The 23760-nt window shown below is 41.3% G+C and overlaps 3 protein-coding genes across 5 annotated transcripts; 2 read left to right on the top strand and 1 right to left on the bottom strand.

Annotated features, from left to right (window-relative positions):
- The first annotated feature begins 678 nt into the window (after nt 1-678).
- On the top strand, nt 679-4700 carry LOC117266307 (glutathione S-transferase kappa 1-like). Of its 2 annotated transcripts, XM_078171627.1 has the most exons (8): nt 679-728; nt 829-938; nt 1032-1113; nt 1427-1582; nt 3405-3550; nt 3640-3756; nt 3851-3944; nt 4234-4700. In XM_078171627.1, exons 2-8 carry the CDS (start codon nt 870-872, stop codon nt 4281-4283), a joined length of 714 nt encoding a protein of 237 aa, XP_078027753.1. In that variant the 5' UTR covers nt 679-728; nt 829-869; the 3' UTR covers nt 4284-4700. The 2 variants fall into 2 exon arrangements, with proteins under 2 accessions (XP_078027753.1, XP_033497327.2); XM_033641436.2 differs by having other exon boundaries at nt 695-938; nt 1427-1555.
- A 3787-nt stretch (nt 4701-8487) lies between these two features.
- Nucleotides 8488-16053, top strand: styk1b (serine/threonine/tyrosine kinase 1b). The gene is made up of 10 exons (XM_033641431.2): nt 8488-8962; nt 10192-10247; nt 10442-10612; nt 11915-12247; nt 12372-12553; nt 12703-12777; nt 14347-14555; nt 14686-14726; nt 15063-15159; nt 15247-16053. The coding sequence occupies exons 2-10, from the start codon at nt 10193-10195 to the stop codon at nt 15437-15439; spliced, it is 1356 nt and encodes a 451-aa protein (XP_033497322.1). The 5' UTR covers nt 8488-8962; nt 10192; the 3' UTR covers nt 15440-16053.
- Nucleotides 16054-16230: 177 nt separating this feature from the next.
- Nucleotides 16231-23174, bottom strand: phc1 (polyhomeotic homolog 1). Of its 2 annotated transcripts, none has more exons than XM_033639636.2 (14): nt 23036-23174; nt 22075-22196; nt 21837-21947; nt 21676-21741; nt 21440-21583; nt 20748-20942; nt 19856-20578; nt 18789-18924; nt 18477-18655; nt 18300-18363; nt 18096-18183; nt 17776-17947; nt 17273-17513; nt 16231-17176 (listed from the first exon to the last, which is right to left on the bottom strand). In XM_033639636.2, the coding sequence occupies exons 2-14, from the start codon at nt 22189-22191 to the stop codon at nt 17025-17027; spliced, it is 2388 nt and encodes a 795-aa protein (XP_033495527.1). In that variant the 5' UTR covers nt 22192-22196; nt 23036-23174; the 3' UTR covers nt 16231-17024. The 2 variants fall into 2 exon arrangements, with proteins under 2 accessions (XP_033495527.1, XP_078027751.1); XM_078171625.1 differs by having other exon boundaries at nt 23070-23168.
- Between the last annotated feature and the right edge of the window lie 586 nt (nt 23175-23760).

Below are 23760 nucleotides of genomic sequence, written 5' to 3'. Positions count from 1 at the left end.
ACTAATTTATCCTCATAGTAAATTCAACCTGGCTTAATCCACTGTTTGGACTCCTAAATGCAAGATTATTACCAAAAACAATGTTAAATAGAGGAGTGCCATGGCGATTTCTCCCAATTAAAATTACCCTCTTCACCTGCTAACATCATTAGATTATGGTCACGATGTTGAGGAATTCACCTGTACCTGGATATACTTTTCCTTTCTGGAAACTCTCATGTAGGGTCTTTTGCCGGACAGCGGGTGGTGCAGCAGCAGCAGACCTGTCTTTCTCTGCTTCCTCTTGTCGTTTTTCAAGCTCATTGTGACTTTCGGGGTGTGTACTTTTTAAATGTTTAAATAGGTTGCTGGTGTTGCTGCTGTGTGCAACCTTCTTACCACATATTGTACATTTTGCTGTGACTTTCTCGAGTGGTGAAAAATAACACCACACCACGCTCCTTTTTCTGTCTGTCATTCCACTCTGCTGTGCTGCCGGTCACGTGACACGGACCAGTCCATTTTGCAGGTATAGAGGGGGGTGTCTCGGCACAAAACATTGGAGTAGGTTACAGAAAACAGGTGAAAGTGATGCATGCACTTTCGTATTTATTAATCAGTATCGATATATTTTCAAAGATATCAACACGAAATGAGTAGCGTGTGAGCATCGATGTATCGATCCCGCTGGATCGATACGCCCATCCCTAATACGTGACTAAACATCACACCGAGAAACCCTGCGTCAGGTCAGTTCAACTTTAACACACTGAGCTCTGCACAGATAGTCTGCAAGTAAAGGAAACGCCCTCTGAAGTTCACCTAACGTTACACTTCATTGAAGCATAGTGCAAACTAAAGGAAGAGCTACTGAGCCTTCGGACCTGAAGATGACATCCAAGAAGGTGATCGAGGTGTTCTACGATGTGGTTTCCCCTTATTCTTGGCTTGGCTTTGAGGTTGGTTAATTTTCAATGTCAGCTTCACCAACACACACACACCTGGTTTAAAATTAAGATTTTACACAGATTTTTTTTTCTTTATGTTTACAGGTCATGTGTCGCTACAGACATGTGTGGAATATAGAGCTCAAACTTCGCCCTGCTTTTCTGGGTGGCATCATGCAAGGAGCAGGTATTTAAAGAATCAGTGGTGGAAACTGACATTTTCCCACGCCCTTAAGTACAGTTCTGACGAAGCTCTACCTGAGTATTTCCATTTATTGTTACTTTTGCATCAAAAATTAGAATCAAATAATAGACTTAAATCTGAAATGGGCCATCCTGCAAAAGTAGTGCTTTTACTCTAAGTGCTTAAGGTATATTTTGATGCAAAAACTTGTGCACTTTGACTTCAGTAACATTTTGAATTCAGGACTTTGGCTCATATTCATGTGGTTCCTGTTAATGCTGTTATATCTCATTCAATATTTGTCTTTCTATGACAGGGAACAAGCCTCCTGGTCTGGTTCCAAACAAATTCATGTACATGATGAAGGACCTAACCCGCTTGTCAGAGTATTTTGGTGTTCCCTTGCAAAAGCCATCCGATCCCTTTGAGGCCATGTTCCAAAAAGGTACATACGAGCAACACCCTCGTTTGCGTAAGTTGGCAATTCTGCCTTGCACAAGACAGTGGCAGGGCTATTTTTTCATTGAGCAAGGCTGAAATATACAGTACAGGCCAAAAGTTTGGACACACCTTCTCATTCAATGCGTTTTCTTTATTTTCATGACTATTTACATTATAGATTCTCACTGAAGGCATCAAAACTATGAATGAACACGTGGAGTTATGTACTTAACAAAAAAGGTGAAATAACTGAAAACATGTTTTATATTCTAGTTTCTTCAAAATAGCCACCCTTTGCTCTGATTACTGCTTTGCACACTCTTGGCATTCTCTCGATGAGCTTCAAGAGGTAGTCACCTGAAATGGTTTTCCAACAGTCTTGAAGGAGTTCCCAGAGGTGTTTAGCACTTGTTGGCCCCTTTGCCTTCACTCTGCGGTCCAGCTCACCCCAAACCATCTCGATTGGGTTCAGGTCCGGTGACTGTGGAGGCCAGGTCATCTGCCGCAGCACTCCATCACTCTCCTTCTTGGTCAAATAGCCCTTACACAGCCTGGAGGTGTGTTTGGGGTCATTGTCCTGTTGAAAAATAAATGATCGTCCAACTAAACGCAAACCGGATGGGATGGCATGTCGCTGCAGGATGCTGTAGTAGCCATGCTGGTTCAGTGTGCCTTCAATTTTGAATAAATCCCCAACAGTGTCACCAGCAAAACACCCCCACACCATCACACCTCCTCCTCCATGCTTCACAGTGGGAACCAGGCATGTGGAATCCATCCGTTCACCTTTTCTGCGTCTCACAAAGACACGGCGGTTGGAACCAAAGATCTCAAATTTGGACTCATCAGACCAAAGCACAGATTTCCACTGGTCTAATGTCCATTCCTTGTGTTTCTTGGCCCAAACAAATCTCTTCTGCTTGTTGCCTCTCCTTAGCAGTGGTTTCCTAGCAGCTATTTGACCATGAAGGCCTGATTCGCGCAGTCTCCTCTTAACAGTTGTTCTAGAGATGGGTCTGCTGCTAGAACTCTGTATGGCATTCATCTGGTCTCTGATCTGAGCTGCTGTTAACTTGCGATTTCTGAGGCTGGTGACTCGGATGAACTTATCCTCAGAAGCAGAGGTGACTCTTGGTCTTCCTTTCCTGGGTCGGTCCTCATGTGTGCCAGTTTCGTTGTAGCGCTTGATGGTTTTTGCGACTCCACTTGGGGACACATTTAAAGTTTTTGCAATTTTCCGGACTGACTGACCTTCATTTCTTAAAGTAATGATGGCCACTGGTTTTTCTTTAGTTAGCTGATTGGTTCTTGCCATAATATGAATTTTAACAGTTGTCCAATAGGGCTGTCGGCTGTGTATTAACCTGACTTCTGCACAACACAACTGATGGTCCCAACCCCATTGATAAAGCAAGAAATTCCACTAATTAACCCTGATAAGGCACACCTGTGAAGTGGAAACCATTTCAGGTGACTACCTCTTGAAGCTCATGGAGAGAATGCCAAGAGTGTGCAAAGCAGTAATCAGAGCAAAGGGTGGCTATTTTGAAGAAACTAGAATATAAAACATGTTTTCAGTTATTTCACCTTTTTTTGTTAAGTACATAACTCCACATGTGTTCATTCATAGTTTTGATGCCTTCAGTGAGAATCTACAATGTAAATAGTCATGAAAATAAAGAAAACGCATTGAATGAGAAGGTGTGTCCAAACTTTTGGCCTGTACTGTATATATATATATATATATATATATATATTTATATTTATATATACTTTATTAATCCCCCTGAGGGGAAGTTCAATTTTTCAATATTGCAGAGAGTTTCAGGTCTTCTTCTGTTTTCTTCTCCTAGGCTCCTTGTCTGCGATGCGATTTGTGACAGCAGTACAGGAGAGGGAGAAGGGTGGAGACAAACAGGTGGAGCAGGTGTCCCGGGAGCTGTGGAGAAGGATCTGGACTGAGGACAAAGACATCACTGAACCTGCGTCACTAGCTGAGGTACCAACGTATCCAGCGTGGTTGTATTTGAGAAGATTAAGAGGCACCGTTTAGTTTCCTCACTTTTTTTTTTTTTTTTTTTTTTGCAGGCAGCGATGAAAGCAGGACTGTCTGACAGCGACATTGAAGAGGCGCTGAAGCTGTACACCTCGAAGGAGATCAAAGACAAGCTGAAAAATGCAACACAGGATGCACTTAATCATGGGGTCAGTTGTCCTTCAGTTGCACTTGTAGATTCAAGCAAGAGAGACGAGACGTTACAATCTAATGACCAAAATCTTTCCATTTGTGTCTTCTCAGGCATTTGGGTTCCCCATGGTGGTGTGTCACTTAAATGGAAAGCCTGAGATGTTTTTTGGTTCTGACAGATTTGAGCTCATGGCACACTGCATCGGTGAGAAAACTGTTGTACAGTGCATCAGTCACCAACACAAACACACACAATCTAAAAGTGACAATAGAAAGATTGATACAACCTTTAGTAGAGCATTAATCTGTTAGTCAACCTTGACACACTAGACACATAGACAGTTTTTATTACAGGAGTGTTGACGACATTACAAACTGTGTTGTGGCTTTTCTCTTCTGTTTCCGTGGTTTGTGCAAAGTGTAGCGTCTCATTTTCAATGCGAGCTGAAGCCGTCTGAGGTTCTTAACCAATCTCATTTTGTGCTCTGTTGCAGGGGAGAAGTGGCTGGGACCTCAGCCCAACAAATCAGCTGCCAAGTTGTGAGAGACAAAGCTGCCTTCAGACACTGTTGGTGTCATTCTTGCAGATTCTTATTTTAATGCTGACTTTGATTTTTCAGTTTTCATATTTTCAGTGTCTTCTCAAGCCAAGCAGCATATGGCCAATTTAACGTAAAACAAATAGTAATGTAAATAATGTAACATACCATCGTACTGTTAAACATGTGCCTATTCAAAAAACATTGGTAGCTTGCAAATGACAGCGCTGGCTATCTTTTCTATTGAAATACAAAAAGGTACGAACAAGATGCAATTGTGTATCTGCTGCATTATGTAACACATGGGAGGTAAAGCAAGAAAATGATAATGAAAATGAACATTAAAATAAAATATAAAATAGAATGTGCATTATGCTACAGTGTTTAACATTGACACCTAAGATATTAAAATAATAAAACAAAATATATATTGTCTCTGTGCTGAGGCTGTAAGTGTAAAATTTAGCCAGCAAAATTTAATTAGCAAATACTAACATTATTAACTAAGATGGAAAACATCAGTATTAACGTGCTTAGTAGCATGTTAGCATTGCCATTGTGAGCATGTTAGCTTGCTGACATTAGCATTTAGCTGAAAGCATCACTGTTCACTGACAGTGTGGCTGAATTATTTTTTTTAAGGTCCTGAGTTTAAACCCATTCTGGGCGGAGGCCTCTCTGTACTGGTTTCCTCCCACAGTACAAATACATTCAGGTCAGGTGGACTAGAAACTGAATTGCACATAGGTATTAATGTTAGTGTGTATGTGGTTGTCTGTTTGTGTTTGCTTTGTGGTAGACTGACAAGTTGTCCAAGGTGTGACCCTCCTCTTTCCCAATGAGAGCTGGGATACGCTCCACCCACTGGGAACACTAAACAGGATGTGGGTATTGATAATGGATGGATGGATGGATTAACCTTTTGTTATGAAATGCCACTTAATACTTCCAGGGGGAAATATTTTACTTTTTAATTACATTACCTACACCACTTATTAGACAGCTCCAGTTACTAGTTTATTTTCAGATTAAGATTTTGCATAAAAATGGGTAAGACTATGAAATACTTAGCATTTATATATTCAGCCAGTGGGTCTCAATCTTTTTGGCTTGTGGCCACTCAGAAAAATGGTGTCTGATTGGGGCCCCTTGTCATTTTTTATTTGTTAGCAGTTCCATCAAAAAAAAACATTTCACTTTAAAACTGCACAGATAGTTTTTTTTTTTTAAATGAACGTTTATTTTGACTTATTTAAGCTTCAAACACTTGTGTTTGAAACTTAATGAGGTCAAATTCTCCAGTACTTAATGGATAAATCAGGTTTGAGAAAACTCTACAAAATGAAAAATCTGTGTAGCAGAACTTTGTTCTTTATTCTTTCCTCTCCCATTCATCCTCTCATGACCCCTCAGATTTATCGTGTGACCCTTTTGATAGGTCAAAAATGGGAACCACTGGACTAAACTCAATAGATATAATTACAGTTTTTCTGAATTGTTTACACACAAATACTGGTACTTGAGACACAATGACCACAACATGTAACTCATGCACCAACCCCCTGAACCAATTCTGCTGAACTACAAGCACAATTCCTGCTTCACGCTCAAATTGCAGTTCTAAAACACATTTTTTTCAAAACACTACACACAATTCTCTGCATTTGGCACAATTTTCATGAAGAAAATCTCTTGTTTTCACAAAGAACACACTGTCATTCAAAATTCTAAAGTTAATTGCCCTACTATGCACACTGACTCATCACATGGGCAAACACCTGTCACACAGTTTTACAATTAGCAATCAGAGCTTTAGCATAAAGGGCAACAGGTGAGCTTTTCTGTTTTGGAGCAATGGATGCCAACACTGGAAACAGAGGCAGAGCCAGAGCCAGAGGAGTGAGAGTAAGAGGAGGAGGACGGGGAGGACGAAGGAAGGCCAAGGACCCTAATCTCTGATGAGATCCGAGCCGCTTTTTCTGCCTGGAGATGGAAAGTGTATGACCGAAATCCACAAACGCGTATACCCCTTCTCTAAGCTATGGTAGATGCATGTGGAGATATAGCAGTTTATGCTTTTCATGGCTGGATTTGCCATGCTAGGCAATATTTCCCCCACTGCTTGGCCAGGGAAAACATTGCTTGTGATGTGGATGAGGTGCTGTGTCCAAACTGAAACAGAAGAGAGGATGCAGCATAGTTTTGTTTTTTTTTACTGTAACTGTATACAGTAAATTCTTCTGTTGTTTTGTATGTAGACCACTGTATGTGCAGCTTTGTGTTGGTTGGAATGTACACTGTGTACATTGTTTTTGTGGGAAAAATAAAATATATTTGTTACCGTGTATTTGTGTGTTCTGAGTATAAAAACAATATTCTAAAATATTTTACAACACACTTATGTATGTACTGTCTGTAGTGTAACACTGAACAAAAAAAGGCCTAAGTCATTATGATGAATGGAGAAGAAGTGTTTTCCATTCATCATAGTGTTTTACATTGAGCAGATCAGTGTTCAACTGGTTCTTACAAATCTCTATTCATATGATGGTTTGTGTGTGTCATTTGAAAACAAAATAACATTTTGAGAAGAAATAACATTGTTTTGAATGTAAAGTTTCATTTTGCAGGAGAATTGAGGGGTTTTGCCCATTGTGTGTGTGTTTTTTGATTTGTGTGTAGAGTTCTGAGAGTATGAGGCATGCTTTCAGAAAATGTGTGTAAACAATCAAGAAAAACTGTAAAACTAGCTCCACCTTGATCAGCTACAACCGTGAAATGTTTCTCATGTATTGAGGCGTCAGTATTAACAAAAATAATGTAACATTTAATCATTTATGCAGAATAAGAACATTTACTTGGATAGTTTCAGTACATTTTATTGTACATGACTTTTACTTGTAATTGAGTATTGTTACATTGTTGTATTGATACATTTAAGTTAGTAAAGAATTTAAGTACTTCTTCCACCCTCATAACAATGCACTATCTTGGCTGACAGTGCACTGTTATTATTTTTTTTTAATTACAGGCAAATAATATTACACACAGCACAGGTGACAACATGACATGATGATATAGTCTCACAAAAGGAAAAACAACACAAGAATGAAACAAACAAAAAAAAGTTAGACTTATACAGACCAAAGTGAATAAAAGATAGGACCAAAACAATTAAAATGACTAAGTTGATAATACCAGTAAAAAAAAAGATAAATAAATTAAATTTATATGACAGAGCAAAATTATTATTATAAATTCTATTTAGTTAGAGCAAATTTTCTCCCTTTTCATGTTATGTTGTGCTACTTCACAATGATTTGTAGCAATACTTTTTTCCACAAGACATTGCACAGTATTTATTTTAAGGAAAATTCAATTTAAATCTGTTCTGGATTGGGCTTTAGATTTAAATATATTACCCAACAGAATAATTGTATTTATAATGTGGGGACAGTTTTCATCCAGGACCCCCAATAAAATGTTTACAGGCGTAAGTTCAAAAGAAATGTTGGGTGGCCCCTGCCAGTCTTAGATATCAGTCCACAAACCTGCAACACAAGGGCTGCAGAAAAACAAATGCAACTTGTCTTCCTCTTCCTCATTGCAGAATCTACACAGGGACGATTTTTTCAGTGTTAAACATATTAAGTTGTTTTTTAAACGTAATCATTTTACAGAAGCTCTTCAGTTGAAAGATCAGATAGGATAAGAATCAATTGTTGTTTTGTACATTGAACTAAAACATAGTTTCCAAGGTATCGAAATGACAAATTCGTCTTCCCAAAAAGAACAGATTATATGAGGGAAAGCAGTAAGAACACTTCTCTGTAAAATAAATTTAAAATCTTTTATTATTTATCTATATTTTGAATGGCCATTTCTGGCGTCTTGTACCAGATGCGCACACCAGTTTTTTTAAGTTTCCATTTCCAGTTAGTTGTGATAGCTGAAAGCAGCTGATTGAAATTAAAAACAGATTTAACCATAGACACAGCAGAATTATGTACTGTCTATATCTTTTTCAAGATGCAGGATTATGTGTCCTCATTTAATGCCTGTACCTGGAAAGAAATGAAGGTCATTATCTTTAACTAAATACTCCAGAGCAGGCCGAGCTTGTCCTACAAGTTTCACTTCGGTGAAGGCAAAACATGCCTAACAAAAGGCCTAAAAATGACAAAGAGTGGCAGGACCAGTTTTCCCAAACAAAGAGGAGAAAGGCAGGGCTACAAATAGTCGACATATGTTGACTTCAGTGAAACAGCTAATGACAGAATGGAGTCGAGGACACTCAAAGAAAAGGCAGGGCGAGACCGTGGACATCTATAAACCTGACATCAGTTGATGCATCAATTTTTAAAACCTGAGGAGGGAGGCAGATAGGAGGAAGAAGGAAACGGTAAATAGGAGAGCACAGGGACAAGGTGTAGGTGAGGAGGGTGGAGTTAAGAAAACACACACACAACGTGGAGCATAGACAAACAGAGCGCAGCGCATTGATCCCCTGAGCCGGACAGGTCGCCTGAGAAAAACAAGACAATAAAGATCTGAGCAGCACAACATATTCAGCTGGGAGGATGTGTGAAAAGTGCCTGGCCTTGTGAAGGAGGGGAACATGAGCCTGGAATAACAGGATTGGACATTTTCTTTTGGGATATAAAACACAACTGAAGGAGCTGAGGTAAGGATTTTATACACTGCATGTCTTTTCCTTTGCACTGTTCTCACAGTCACATCACAGAGGTGTCTCTGAGGTAGAGTGAGCTGATGTTGATGCATGATATTAATCTAATGAGAGCTTAAATGTGTGTCTCACTCTGGTTAGTCCATGTCTGGTAATCATTTGTTAGCTTTGAATGTGCAAGCAGGTGCTTCGTTTGCCCTTTGGGTGTGTGGAACAACAGTAGCATTTACAGGTCAAAAAAATGCAGGTGAACAGGTTTAGAGATCTCAGATCTGACGTGGGGAGTATGATCATGTGGTTGAAGATTGTCCCTGTGTGACTACAGTGTAGTATGTACCACATATAAAGTATTAATTTGACCTTAAAAGTCATTCAATAGTCTTGAATTTGGCCTTAAGGGTCTTGATTGCCACAAACATTTACGTTATTTCTTCTTTTCTCAACCTTATACTGTCTTTTCACTTAATACTTGCACTTCCCTGTTGGCAAAAGGTTGATAAAACTCATTCTAATAACCATATTCCTACACAAAACCCACCTCCAGCACCTCATATACTACCTACCTTCATACTTACCTGCAATGCTTCTTTAGAAAAGTAGATGATTCTTCCATAAGCAGTCTTAAATTGGGTTAAGAAAGAAAAATTTTGAAAAGGTCAGTTTAAGGGTCTGATACCTGTATACACCCTGTTAAAGCTGCTCTAAATCCAGATATACAGCATGAGGATCCCTCGGTTTAGGATGACACATTTTATTTCCGTATGCAGCTGTGGTGAAGCTCATTAAGTAATACTTCATCTAAGGATTGATCAATGATTGAGGTCTCTTTTTTGAGACCAAAGGGATCAAAGATTTTTGTTACACAAGAAGATAAATTAAACAACAATTCAGAGAGGTGTCTGAGTTTTTATTCTCATTGCCACTTGTCCGTGGCAGGATCCACAGTCTGGCATACCTCAGTCAGTGATACAACGTCTGAAGTTCTTGGTCTCAGTTACACATTCGCCCAGACACCTTCACACCTACAAGTGTCGAGTTACTCTTCCCAGATTCAGCCCCAAAGACACCACTGTCACTTTATGTGCTGTTATCATGAATAGAAAGTGTCCTTAAGCTGTTACATAACAACTATAAGCTCATGGAAATGCTAAAAACATACTGGGTATGAAGTTTGACTGTCAAAGTGAGTAAAATGCTTTAATCTCATCTTTTTATATATTTACCAGGATGTCTTCAGTATCAGAGGCAGACTTCCGTTGCAAACATGGAGATACTATCTGTGGTGAGTTTAATCAGCTGCTTAAAGAATTTGGCCACTCACCTGCTCTGGCCTTCAGAGGCTTTGTTAAATATACCACACATACCAGCACAGATTGAACAAACAAACATGTCTGCCACTTTGACAGCACTGTGTCTCAACCCTGCTGTGTGATAGTAAAGATTTTTGTTTCTTTGTGTGTGTGCCCCTGTGTGCAGAGATCCGTGTGTATGAGCAGGAGGTGATTGTTGTGCCCATCCTGCTGCTGGCCAGCTTCCTGGTCACCCTGGTCTTCATTTTGCTGCTGCGCTTTTGTCCGGAGAAAGTCGATCGCATCCGTCCACAGGCCTCAAAGCTGACCACCAGGAGAGTGCTGCATGGCATTGATGGTAAGACTGATTACCGAAATGACATTGGATCTGTCTGCAAACAGTCAGCAAACTGATTCCATATGTGGGTTTTTGTATTTTGCTTTTCCAGGAGTTTTAATCCACAGTCCAGGTTCATTTTACTAAATTTAAGCCGAATTTCTATGCATTCATTTTTATCTTTGTTAAGCACCTTTTAAGCTGCCCTCACCCCACAATCATGGTATCATTAATTTCAGCATAAACTCAGCTATGAATCTGACTCACCATGTTGTCAGTTTAATAAAGTATGAAGCCAGCAATGTCACAGACGCTTATAAAACTATAAAAATTCTCTAGAGACAATCACTCATACTATTATAATTGAAAATTTGACCCCAAAAGTATATACACAAATACATCAGAAAAATGTGAGAGATAAAACACTGAAAGTGATTTTACCCCAGTTTATTATTGTGCCGACTCACTGTTTTAAAAATGTCTTCCAATAAAATGTTTCTGGTCATCAGACATAGGTGAGATATTGTTTAAACATCAGCACTTGTGTCTAGACTCTTGAATATGTACAGTTAGCAGTAAAAACTAGTCCACGTCCCACATCTTCTTCCACTTTTTTTTTTGTACAACAGAATTTTGAGATAGAAATGTTGTCTAATAATCACTTAGTTTTGCTGTTACATTCTATTTATGCAAATAAATGACATTTGATTTCAAAAGTAATCACCTCCTACTCTGTAAGGACCAAAGAGGAGCAGTAAAATTGCAGCTATGGGGCAAATTATAATTGTTTTAAACAACTTAAAATGTACCTGTAGTACAGAAAAAAAGGGAAGCCACTGGGCTCACTTCAGGCACACTAACATATATGACATGCAGTTAAAATGCCTTTATTAGTTCAGGGTGTAACAAAACTAAAGATTGCAAAAGGAGAACACCGACCGGTTTCCACCCACACTGGGTCTTTTTCTGGCCATGGCTGGGAAAAGGAGTCAACCAGAATGAAAGGTCGTGATTCTTTACATAGACAACTAGTGACCTGGAGGCTGAATTATATCATTATTTGATTATTTGAATTATTCCAGCACTGCACAAGGATAAATAGTGTAACCATAATTAACGCGTACATTATATTTTTGGGTTGTTTTTATCACTTAAGTCACTGTGTTATTTATTGATGGGTACTTTATTTATATTTAAGTAGTTAGTTAAGCAGCCTGGAAGAACTGGGGAATGCCAATAGTCCTACTGTACCACTCCCATGTAAATCCCTGCACTTATCTCTAATAATGATTCTCTGTCCCCCCCGCCTCTCTCTGTCCACAGCTCCACCAGGTCTCAATGCCCTGGAGCATGAAAGCATTGCTCTGGACATGCCCAGTTCCTACTCCACCTTCCACCCCCCAAACACGTACTACTCCAAAAACCTCTCCACGGCTGTGGACACACCCGCGCTCCCACCCAACCCCCCGCCGCAGCCCTACAAGCCCAGTTTCACTCCCATCGTCCAGCCCAGAGAGCTGCCACGTCAGAGGCTGCCCGAGTCCTTCAACCTGGTCACCCCTCTGCCTGCTGCCTTCTCCCTGCGCTCCGACACCTCAGTGTCCCTCTACAGGGCCCGCATGGAGAACAGGAATGTGGTGCTGCGAGTCCTAAACGGTGAGACGACCAGACTTGAATTTAACCTAAGCCTTTAATGCTCTAATTTGCAGGTCTTTCTCAAGTGATTTTCTGTAACTGCAGAGTTCCTCTTTCATCTCCATCTCATCTTTGCGCTTTGTAGACTCTGCTGACGCCACAGAGAGACACAGCTTCCTGGGCTTTGCATCCTTCCTGGCCCAGCTGGGACCACACCCCTTCCTGCCAGAGCTTCTGGGTGTAGTCTCACTTCGAGCTCCTCTGGTTACAGTGGTGGAAGAGCTGGAGAACAGAGACCTGCTCAGCTACCTGTGGCGATGCAGACAGGTATATTTCTGCAGAGGGGGATACTGCTGCTACATGTGTCAACTCACTTTATGCATCAAAATATATATTTAAAGCAAAAAAGGAGCAAAATGATGATTGTGTCGTCCTCTGAATATTAAAGTTGCTTATCTTGTTTTGTTTTTTTCCAGGAACATGTGGATCCTCCATGTGAGATGACAGAGAGACGAATATTTACCATGGCCAAACAGGTGGCCTCAGCATTGGTCAGTATGTGAACAAACATATATCCCCACCTATATTTGACTTTCAAATCCCTGGTGACATACATTAATCCTGTCCTGTTGCCATGTCAGCATTTACTTGTCGACAGGGTTTCCCTCCAATAGGCCCTCATCAGTGGTGTAGTGGAGAGTATACACAGGTGTACGGGGTATACCCACCTCTTTTTCTGTCCGTTTAAAGTATATCCACCCATCAGCCAAAAAACCTACCCACTTCCTCCTTTATAACCTACCCATTTACCTTGTAGTACACCCACCTCATAAACTACCACTACACCATGGGCCTCCATCATACAGATCATCATCATGCTGACAGTCCCAAAGATGACGAATGTCTCATTATTTTTGCTTGGAAAAGTAGTGAAAAACAGAAACACATTAAGAGTCTACAGCCATGCAAGCAGCTCTGGAGGCTGTAGGCTACTTTTGCAAAGCTAAATGCTAACATCAGCATGCTAACATTCTCACTGTAACTATGCTAACATGCTGATCTTACCAGGTAATGTTTACTGTGTTCATTATATTCCTTTATCTAAGGTGGTAACTTGTAAACATTTGCTAGTTAGCACTACAAGCAGCTGAGGTTGATGGTGATGTCATCAGGTATGACTGCTACTTGGTGATAAAAGTACTTACAAAAAGGTTAAGAGCTTAAATTTTGACCTGATGGGAGATGAAATTAGATGAAAATCTGGAGGATTCGACAGAGTTTTGTCAGTCCTGCCTTGAGTGTCTGAAGCTGATTTCCTGGTAATCCATCCAATAGTTGTTAAGATTTCTCACTCAAAACCAAAACTGTGAACCTCAAGGTGGCTCTAGAGGAAAATCAGGATCACCAGTGGCACATGAGACCAAAAAAGTTCATCTTCCCAGGTATAAAATTACCTGGATCTTTTGCTGCAACTTTGCCAACTGAGCAGCTAACTTTCTGTTTAGTGCTCCACTAACTTCACTGGGTGTGAAGTTAATTAGATTTAATCATGCGTTTTGTTTTGGGTTTTTTTTCATACTTTTGAGATGTTATTGGACTGAAAGACTCAAATCGGGAAAGTGAATCAAATCATTTCACAGGGGTCGTGATGCTCAAAAATTGTATCCTCTGATTTACAGACATCTTTTTCACAATATAAGTGAAGTGGGTAAAAGTCATTTTTGGGCCCCATGACATCATGTGACGGACCCAAGAGATGTAATTCCATTGTTTGGCCACTATGTAAGATTGGTGTCAAAGACTGGCACTGTTTATGGGAGGTTGATCTATCAAAATGTCATGGCAATCCACCTGATGGTTAGTTAATAGTTAGATATTTCAGTTTGGACCAAAGTGTTAAACCAATCCACTAACAGACCAAGAGTGCAAAATTGACATCTTTAGAGCCGCTAAAAAAACTGTCTCAGCCATAACAACATACTGTCTAACATAGATGCTTTAAAAATATGAGATTTTAGGAAGATCTTCACACATTTACTTCATGTCAGACTAAATTAAAATGAACTGTGCAGACTTGTGTGTTAAATCTTAAAATTCCCCTTCTCTTGTCGCCCAATCAGGAGTTCCTTCACAGTAAAGACCTTCTCCACGGAAACATTCGTGCCCGCAGCGTGCTGGTCTCCAAGGAGCACACCGCCAAGCTTTGGGGCCTGCATGGTGTCTACACAAGGAAGAACCAGGGAACCACTCAGAGAGACGATCCCAGCATGAAGAAGTGGCAGGCACCAGAGCTGTTAGCCAGGAGACCTGCCAGTCAGAGCAGCGACATGTGAGTGCTTCTGTTTTCATGTCTGGTGTTGTCTGTAGTTTACAGCCTCCAATAAAGATGTGAGAGGCAGGAAATGCATGTTCTGTGAGTATATTATTAAGGGCATTTTTGCCTCTGTGTTCCTCTCTAGCTGGTCGTTTGGCCTCTTACTGTTTGAAATGGCAACACTGGGTAAGTTGACTTTAAGTATTTTATCCCCAAACCAACTCTTCACTTCGTGTGTGTGTGTGTCCCCAATGTTGAAACAAAACCTACTGTGTTACAAACCCATAAACCGGACTTTGTACGTTAATATGATTTTTGCACCAATGTGATGATGTACCTTAATCTGTATGGTATTTGATGTACTGCATTAGCCATAAAATAGACAAGCCTATCTGCCGATTTTATCCATAAACAGCTTCTCTATTGATTTTCCAGAAAAGTTACTGTGTAATACAATATATTTATATAGCAATGTAAAAATACTTATATTACTACCTACTACATGTACCTTTTTCTCTCTAGGTGAAGCTCCATTTGCAGAAATCCCAGTTACTGAGCTTCTTCAGTTTCACCAACGAGGGAAAAGTTTGAAAAAACCCTCCAACTGCTCCAACGCACTGTGAGTATCCACTGCATCCACAAAAGACACAACCAAATCAGCGTGCAGTTTCCCTCTTTAACAAATCCCCTGTGACCTCTCTCTCAGATACTCCCTCATTAAGGGCTGTTGCCAGTGGAAGGATCAGGATCGACCCACGCTGGCTGAGGTGAGCCGGAAGCTCCTCTCAGGAGAGAAAAGTGCCTCTGACAAAGTCCTCAAGGCGTCCGGGACAATTAACATTGAGCAATACCTGCAGGAGGCAGGATACGGGGAAGCCAACAGCTACACTGTTTTCTGATCCGTGCGTGTGCCAGTACAATAGTTGCACTATTCTCCTCAGTGATACCCCAACGTGCACTTCTACAGAACAATGTCTCTCAGGTGCAATAAAAGTGTTTCAGACTTGGTTATTCATTATATACATTCTCCTACGTCAGTTTCACACAATGGAAACAAGAAAAAACTGTTTACTGTGTAAGTTATTTACTTTTGGGGGCTATTTATTTTCCTCTTAGTAAGACCTCATTCATGTGTGTCTTCATCTGTCGAGGCAAAGCCTAACTCTTTCAGGTTCAGTTGGGGAAATACACCTAGTAGTTTTGTAGTAGTGCACTTTATGATATGTAAACTTGATCTTTGTACAGCCGCTGCATCCTGAACTTGTAGTCCATACTGTTAGGACGGTTTACAGATCCCAAAGCAAATGTGTATTAACAGATGTAATGTGTTATAACCGTGTTTTGTACTGTTCTATATTTAGCATTGTGGAAATGAAGGGCACATAAATGTATTTACATGTATTGACACTCACTGTTTTCTCTATAAGCTCAGTTCATGTGAACATCTATGGGCAAGAAATGAGCTTAAACTGTTTACACAAATTTAAATGTGAATAAAATATTACAAGTCCTACAGTGATCTTTTTTATTGTTATGCCTCCACGCACAGAGGCGGAAAGATAGACAGTGCGGTTGCAAATTTTGTTTTATGTAGGTGGTGATCTTTTTCATTTTCAAGTGGCCGTCATGGAGGTAATAAAAGTACACACACACACACACACACACACACACACACACACACACACAGAGGTCCAGTAACAGGTATTGTTTATTGGTAGTACTGCATACATGTACACAGAGCACTTCCACTGAGCCCTTGAGAGAGCAAACCATGAGGAATACCTATTTTCAGGTAGTTAGGTTGATTAAAGCTACTAAAACTATATCATATCCATGAAAAAATAACTTTGATTGTAGTACAAAATGGAAAAGATACAAAACTAAACTTTTACTAACTGGTAAAATGAACTAATTAAAAACGCCAGGCTTTCTGAGTGTCCTTTGCTCGGTGTGATTGGAGCCTGGATTGAACGTCTATGGTAAATAAACAACTACTAAAAAGACTGTAATATATAAATGTAGTGGACTGATGAAGCCATCACTCCAAATCATATCACTAAAGTTAAAGCACCATTTGAAATACAGCAAGAAGGCAACATTTCTTTTTTTTCCTTTTCAACCCAACAGGTGAACTGTCCTAGTTAGATCTAGCACAGATTGCTGCAGGCTGGCAGATCTGCACAGTTTCTTAAGAGTAAACATACAAAAGGCTTCTACAAACACTACTGACATGGAGAGTTCAGACTGTCCATGCTCAACACTCGCATATTAACAGTATACATACATGTGCTTGCACATTCAATGTCCAGAAAGTAAACTGTCCATCCCCATGTCTCCACATGACCAATGGTGAACCACTGTTTATAAAAACCACTCTCACTGTCCCCGTAGATCTCAGTCTTTTTAAAACTTCTTACTAAAAAGGCATAGGTATTGATTCCAAAGAGAACACGCTCCTGGTGACCCTCTGAAGAACTCACCGCATCACTCGCGCAGGGTGTTGATGGAGGCACAGATCTTGAGAGCGGGACCCAGCTTGATATTCATGGTGGAGATGAGATGGTCCTCTCGCAGGAGCAGCAGAGCCTGCCCGTCTATTTCCTGTGACAGAAACTGGGCGGCCAACTCTTCACAGCCTGGACACAACCCAACAGGAGGACAGAATTAGTTTAAAATGAGAAAAGACTAGTGGCTAGGGATCACAGAACAATTACTAATTACTGAACACCAACCTTGAAGTGATGAGATAAACCTGCAGACTTCTTCCACACTCCACTGAGCAGGAGTCGATGAGAGAAAGTTAGCCCCATCTAGTGGGAGGCTGCCAGGAGCCGAACTGTCAGAGGGAGGAGCGCTGCGCTCATCGGCTCTTGAGCAGGAGTGTGAAGAGCTGGGGGACAGCGAAGGAGAATCGTCCTCGTCTTCTTCCCCATCGCTGGATACATCCTCTGAGCGACTGGACTCAGAGTGACACTGTGGCAGAAAGAGTGGAGATTCAGACACAAAAGCAAATGATAAAATGTAAGTTTAAGTATGGGCACTGTAATTTTTACCACGCATTACTCAAACAGGAGTTAACAGTGTATCTGTTGGGGACTATTTTCAGCTGTGGGATAATACACATGTAGTACTCAATGGCAACACTCGTTAGCAGGTTTTGATTTTTTCATATGATTTGTTAATTGGAAACTGTATATAACATCACCAGTCAAATCCTTTGAACTACAGATCTTACCTTAACAGGTAGGTGCCTGCTTGATATTTTATTACAGGTGATATTAGAACTGCTCCTGCGAGAGGGGCCCCTTCGCCTGGCGCCGCTCTCAGTGGGAGCAGGAGGTGGTGACAGCCCTGAACCACTCCCCCTTCTGCTTGTCTTAAAGTGTTGGCTGCAGCTCACGTTATATCTGCGAAACCAGGAGCACAGTCAAAACTGGTATGTTTGCCTACACTTGATGTAAAGCACAGTAGAGTTTTTGGAGGTATGTAGGACATCACCAAACAACAAACCAAATTAAAAACAAAGCTGAAACAGGAAGCCACAGTAAACCCTACCTCTTAGCGCATGTGTTTGAGCAGAACCTCTTTGATCCTCTGAACTGGGTGGCTGGGGCGAGGCTTCCACAGTACTCACACTTTAACACTGAAGAAGGAAGGGATGAAGTTACATTAAACATTTAGGAAATACTGATCATGCACACAGATCCATGGTACCATACTTGCTCAATAAAAAACAATAAGATCTACTCCACCACTTACATGGAGCTCCGTTCTCTGAGCGGCCAACCAGGGCGAAATCTCTGTCTTTGAGGAGTCCAGCAACCTGTTGCATCAAATACAAGCCCAACAGTGAGGAAAAAGTGCATAGCCAGTGTATTTCAAATCAGATTTTTGATTAAATGTGAGGTCTGTGTTATCATGGCAGGGCACACTTACAGGGAAGGGCTCAGCTCCCTCCTGTATGACAAAGCCCTCTATTAGGTGGGTGAGGACTTGAGGTTTGACCACTGCCTGAGGAACAGGTGCTCTGTCTTTGTCCCCATGCCCGCCTCTTGACAAGGGCAGAGGCAAGGACAGGGTGGGAGGAGATGAGAAGGCGGCTGCTACAGGAGGAGCTGGTGAGGATTGAATAAAACAAGGACAATAATAAGCTCTCAACCAAATTTATAGACTAACAGTTAAAATTTGTACAGCAAAGCTGCGCTGCTTATAATTTAAGCTTGATTTGGAGAGGACAAATTGACTCACCGGAGTCCTTTGTAGGTGCAGGGGATAAGGGAGGAGCAGAATCTTTTGTGGGTGCAGAGTCTGAAGATTCTGTCGCCATCTCATTTGGTGCATCACAGTCAGATTTTCTTTTCAGAGAGCCAATGGCAGGTTTTATCTAATGATATGTGGGGGAAAAATAGGTTAACAATTCATTATACACTGGTACAAGCCATGGCTAATCAAGTGTTCACAATAGCACAGTCCTGACATATTCCAAGTGGGCTGGACCTGCTCTGATGCAGGGTTAGCCACAAGTTTGCCAGGTTATTTGCTGAAAATGGAGTTAACCCAGGACTGAAACTTGCCAGTGGGGCCAAGTAAACAAATTTTTTTTAGAATGTTAACATGAGTTACAAGTTCAGACATTTAACCCAGGGCTAGCAGAAGTGCAGTGTGAATCACATAGCTCTGGGCTTAAGCTAACCAAGGGTTTACAATGTGTGTGTGTGAAAAGGGGCTAAGTTAGCACAGGGTCAACTCTTACAGGGTTCACAAAGAAGTATTGCCTGACTGCCTGGGTCAAGCAAAATGGCATGTCGAGCTAGTAAATCTCGACTACTCACACACTGGTAAATGATAAAAATAGAATTAAACACTGTTTTTCCAGAGCTGATGGCGGAAGTAGCAAAGGCGTGAGCCATGATGCTTCCTTGTCATCACTTTTAAAAGCTTCACAAGCACAGTACTGACAGGGCACACAAGAGAAAATGGCGGCAGGTAAAGACAAAGTGTAGGAGCTAAAAAGTATTGTAAAGTATTTCAATTATCCTGGAGACAGGAGTTCAGTTGGGTGGCGTTAGGGGATGGGGGAGTCCAACTATGTAACTGCACAGTTTGCCACAAGTTTTGAGAACAAGGCGGATAAAAGGAGGTCATTTTTCATAACAATTAACTTAAGTAATTGTTGTTAAATAGAGCAATTTGTATATGGGCAAGTAGATTTCTGGCCCTCTAACGAAACCTGTCTTAGCCCAGAGCTAAGGATAGCTACCTAAACACAGAACTGACAGTGTTGCTATGAACGTCCGGTCACTGGTTGATCTTACCATAGCACTGTTGTTGGAGACGGCATTAACATTCCCACCAGCTGTACTATCCTGGGCCGTGCCGCCTCGTGCCTGTGCCAGAGCCACAGCCTGTGTGTTTCCTGCTAAGCCCTGCCTGGCTCCCACAAGCTGCACAGGGATGTGGGGAGTATTGTGCTGGTTGTTGCTGGGTGGTGCTGGGAGAATGGGAGGTGGATGTCGAGGAGGCAGCTGCACAGGTACACGGTGTCCCTGAGCTGTCTTGGGCTGTATTGGCACAGGTCCTTTCTCTGCAGTAGTGCTGGCCTGTTGTAGGGGCTGCACCACCAGAGTCTGCGTATTTATGTTGGCTTTTGGGGTCACTGAGCCAATGGGGTAGCCCTGGGTGGTGGTAGGAACATTTGAGGTGGGTACCAGGATCACAGGGGCAGCAGAGGAGGACAGGAGGAGCTGGGAGAGAGGGAGCGCTGCAGAGGAGGTGGAGGAAGGAGCTACAGAAGCAGCAGGAGTAACAGTCTTTACAGTCATAGTGTTGGTGGTGGATTGCTGAGTGAAGTTGGCTTTGGCCATTTGCTGCTGCTGTTGCGGTTGCACTTGCTGCTGCTGAGCTGTCTGGGCGAAAGTCTGCTGCTGCTGCTGCTGCTGTCCGAGGGGAAAGCCGGCGACATCTTTCCTCTCTGGAAGCTCAGACTTGACAGCTACTGCTCTGGGACTGGAAACGCAGTGCAGGGCCAGATTCTGCACCTGTAAGATAAAGACAGGAGTAGGTTGTGGTGAAATGCAGTTGGAAAAAAAATTACAGGAGAGTACTTGTTGGAGTCAATGACAATCATACGTTCCTGTCACACATTAAAGTTTGTAAGATTTTGAACAGGTCAGACTTCACATCACAGGTAGGTAATGGTGCTCAAACCTGATCACTGTCTGACTGTGCACTGGCAGTGGTAGGAGCGACTTCATGCTGCTGCTGTTGTTGTTGTTGTTGTTGCTGCTGCTGCTGCTGCTGCTGAGGCTGTGTCTGGGCAACTGTTGCCACAGTAGCTGTTGCTGTACCACCAGGCATGAAGATGAGCTGAGAGGCAAGGGGAGCCCTGAGAGAGCGGTTGACCTGTGTGCGGAGCAAAACAGATGGTCAACCTTTGTACATAGCAAATATTTCAATGAATGACTCTTTAACTACACAAAATCCTAAATGATTTGCCAACATCTGTAAGTGCTAAGTGTTAGTGCTCATTTTTAAAAGCACTTCAAAGCAATCGTGCAGTATTGCTGGTTCTCGAGAAACTTTTTTTTTTAATTTTCTGCTGATGGAGTTCAGTTTATGTAGGTTTTATCTTATGTATAGTTACAGAGGCTTTTACTGTTTAGACTAACAACAGAATTTTTACTTTGGTTCCAATGAATACTGCTGCTCTTAGTGATGCAGAATGCATGAAAAACCCAAAAGGGAACTCTTTAGAGCACCAAATCAACAAGCTTTTACAAACAGAACAAAGGTTGAATTGTTATATCCTAACAATCGGTGACACAAACAGGCACAATATACATTCATTTAATTAATTATGACTTAAAAATGGACACGACGCACAATACTTATTAACTCACCCTAAGATACATCTGTCCCTGTCCTGCAGAGTTTCCACCCAGCAACACTGACTGGTTAAGTGCTGTTGTTGTTGCAGAGGTGGCCGGGCCATGGGGACGGGGATTGGTCATGGTACCTCCCGCTGATGTGGTGCTTAGGTTGACCTGGGAGGAACAGAACATTTTTAATCAAATGTACCTTTAAAAAACTAGCTGTGTAATTCAAAATTCAAACAACAATCAACATAAGAACCTACAGTGGTGGTTGCCTGGGACATGCTGTTACTTGGGGTATTGGATTGACGACTAGCTGCAAGCGTGGCCTGGTTCAAAGAGAGAATTGAAAGGGATGTGGTGTAATGATTCTGCTTATTATATTTTTGTAATGACTAAATTTCCCTGTGATAACTCTGGTTACCTGTTGCACAGCAGCCAAGTTGTGGAGTTGAGCATTGTTGATCTGCTGCTGCAGCATGAGCTGCTGGAAGTACTGCGCTGCATTTGGCTGTCTTTGAAGTGCTTGTAGAGCCTAAACAAACACATGAACACACAAACATACATGTCTAATCCACAAATATTTATATTGATGTATTACTAGCAATTCAAGATAACATTATGAGTCTGTTCATCACACACATGCAGTGGTTTATGCACACCTGTACAGCCTGTCTTTCATATAGAGACATGTGGGCTATCTGGGGTGCACGAGAGTTCCCACTTGTCTGAGGATTTCCATTGGTAGTGCCTGCGTTTTGGTCTTCACCTGCATCCATATTTGCTGCTCAAAACACAGAAGCCACTCGTCAAAAGTAGTTGGGACCAAATGCTTTTGCTGTATACACAATAAACAATAACAATTTCCATTGATTGCAAAACTTTTTCACTACAGATATCTTAGCACTGCAACATCCAATTTTGCACACTGTACTGGAGTCACACAATGAAAAATGGACATCTGACAACTTAACTAAAGTAGTTAATAGCTCAAGTGCATTACAGTCAAACTCGGTGTCAGACTTTCCATTACTCATGTTGTTTTTAACTCAGGTAAATTACAGATTTATTTTTTTTTTCAGAGGACCCATAAATCACAGCTTACTACACCCCTGCACAAACACTACTTTTAACTACTTAACGTTACGAGACTGACCGACATTATTACTATACCATAATAGCAGATGCAAGCATGAGTAATGAGGTATTTTCAATAGCAGACCGGTTGTCAACATGACAGATGAATGCGAGAGAAAGAACAACATGGAGGAAAGCTCAAAACACCAAGTGAGAAAGAAGCTAGCCAGCTGTTGCTAACTACAATGGACTTACCAGTTAGCTTATCCATCTCTAACCAAGTCTGACATGGTGTTAGCATTACTTAAAAAACATTACAGTTTATAGACGAGCTAGGAAAAAACGGACCGAGTGCAGAAACATTACATGACAATGGAAATACCGTCAGTTTTGTGCTAACAGTAGTAAAAATGTGCAGCGTAAGTTTAACACAAGCTAACTAATTAGCTATGCTAGCTGCTTGTTGCAGGCAGAAAGCTAAGCTAGCTGGCTATCACCCTGGCAACAAGTCATCGTTTAGTGTTTCCGGTGTGCTTATGTGTTTACCTGTCTTCGGTGTTTCTGTCCTTTTCACACTTACATGCACTCAAGTTTTATGTTGCGATCTTGATTTTAACTGCAGACAACGATTAGCCCCCTTTTTTGCCTCCAACGAAAACCCCGCCCCTTTCAGCCCCCGTTCTTCTTCTGCCTCTTCTTTGTGTTGGCGGAGGACGAACCGACGTTTAACAGCGCATAGCGCCACCTGCTGGCGGAGTATGGAGAGCACAGACACACTGACGTTGCAAAGAGCTCTTTGCTAGTAGATAAATATGATTTGCTTCTCCTTTGACTCAATTTTCAAAACACTTTAAGGATGATAAGAGACAAACCAATTTGCTAAATTCATATCTTAAAACACTAAATGTTGTCCTTGCAAAATACAAGGCATAAAAGCCTCATAGTCATCTCTCAGTCAAGTCATTATACAACCCACTGTCACAAAGCACACACCTGCCTGAATCATCCAGCACTCTCGATTCAGATAGGAGCAGCGGAGGAGAGATTAAGCGTCTTTTAAAGTTATTCTTAAAAAAATTAAATAACAGTCACAGAGCCATTGTCGTTCCTTACAGTTTCCCATAAGGTCTTCTATAAACCAGCTAAATAACCTTCAGAAAACTTTTAGAAAACCTTCAGAAAACCATTGGGGAACATTGCCTGAAGGTTTTCTAATATTAATATGGTCTCTTTTTCAGAAACTAAGACTAAGACTCCCAGTGCTGTTATTT

This window comes from Epinephelus lanceolatus, chromosome 10, assembly GCF_041903045.1.
Source record: "Epinephelus lanceolatus isolate andai-2023 chromosome 10, ASM4190304v1, whole genome shotgun sequence".
NCBI lineage: Eukaryota > Metazoa > Chordata > Actinopteri > Perciformes > Serranidae > Epinephelus > Epinephelus lanceolatus.
This window is presented reverse-complemented; position numbering and strand designations above follow the sequence as displayed.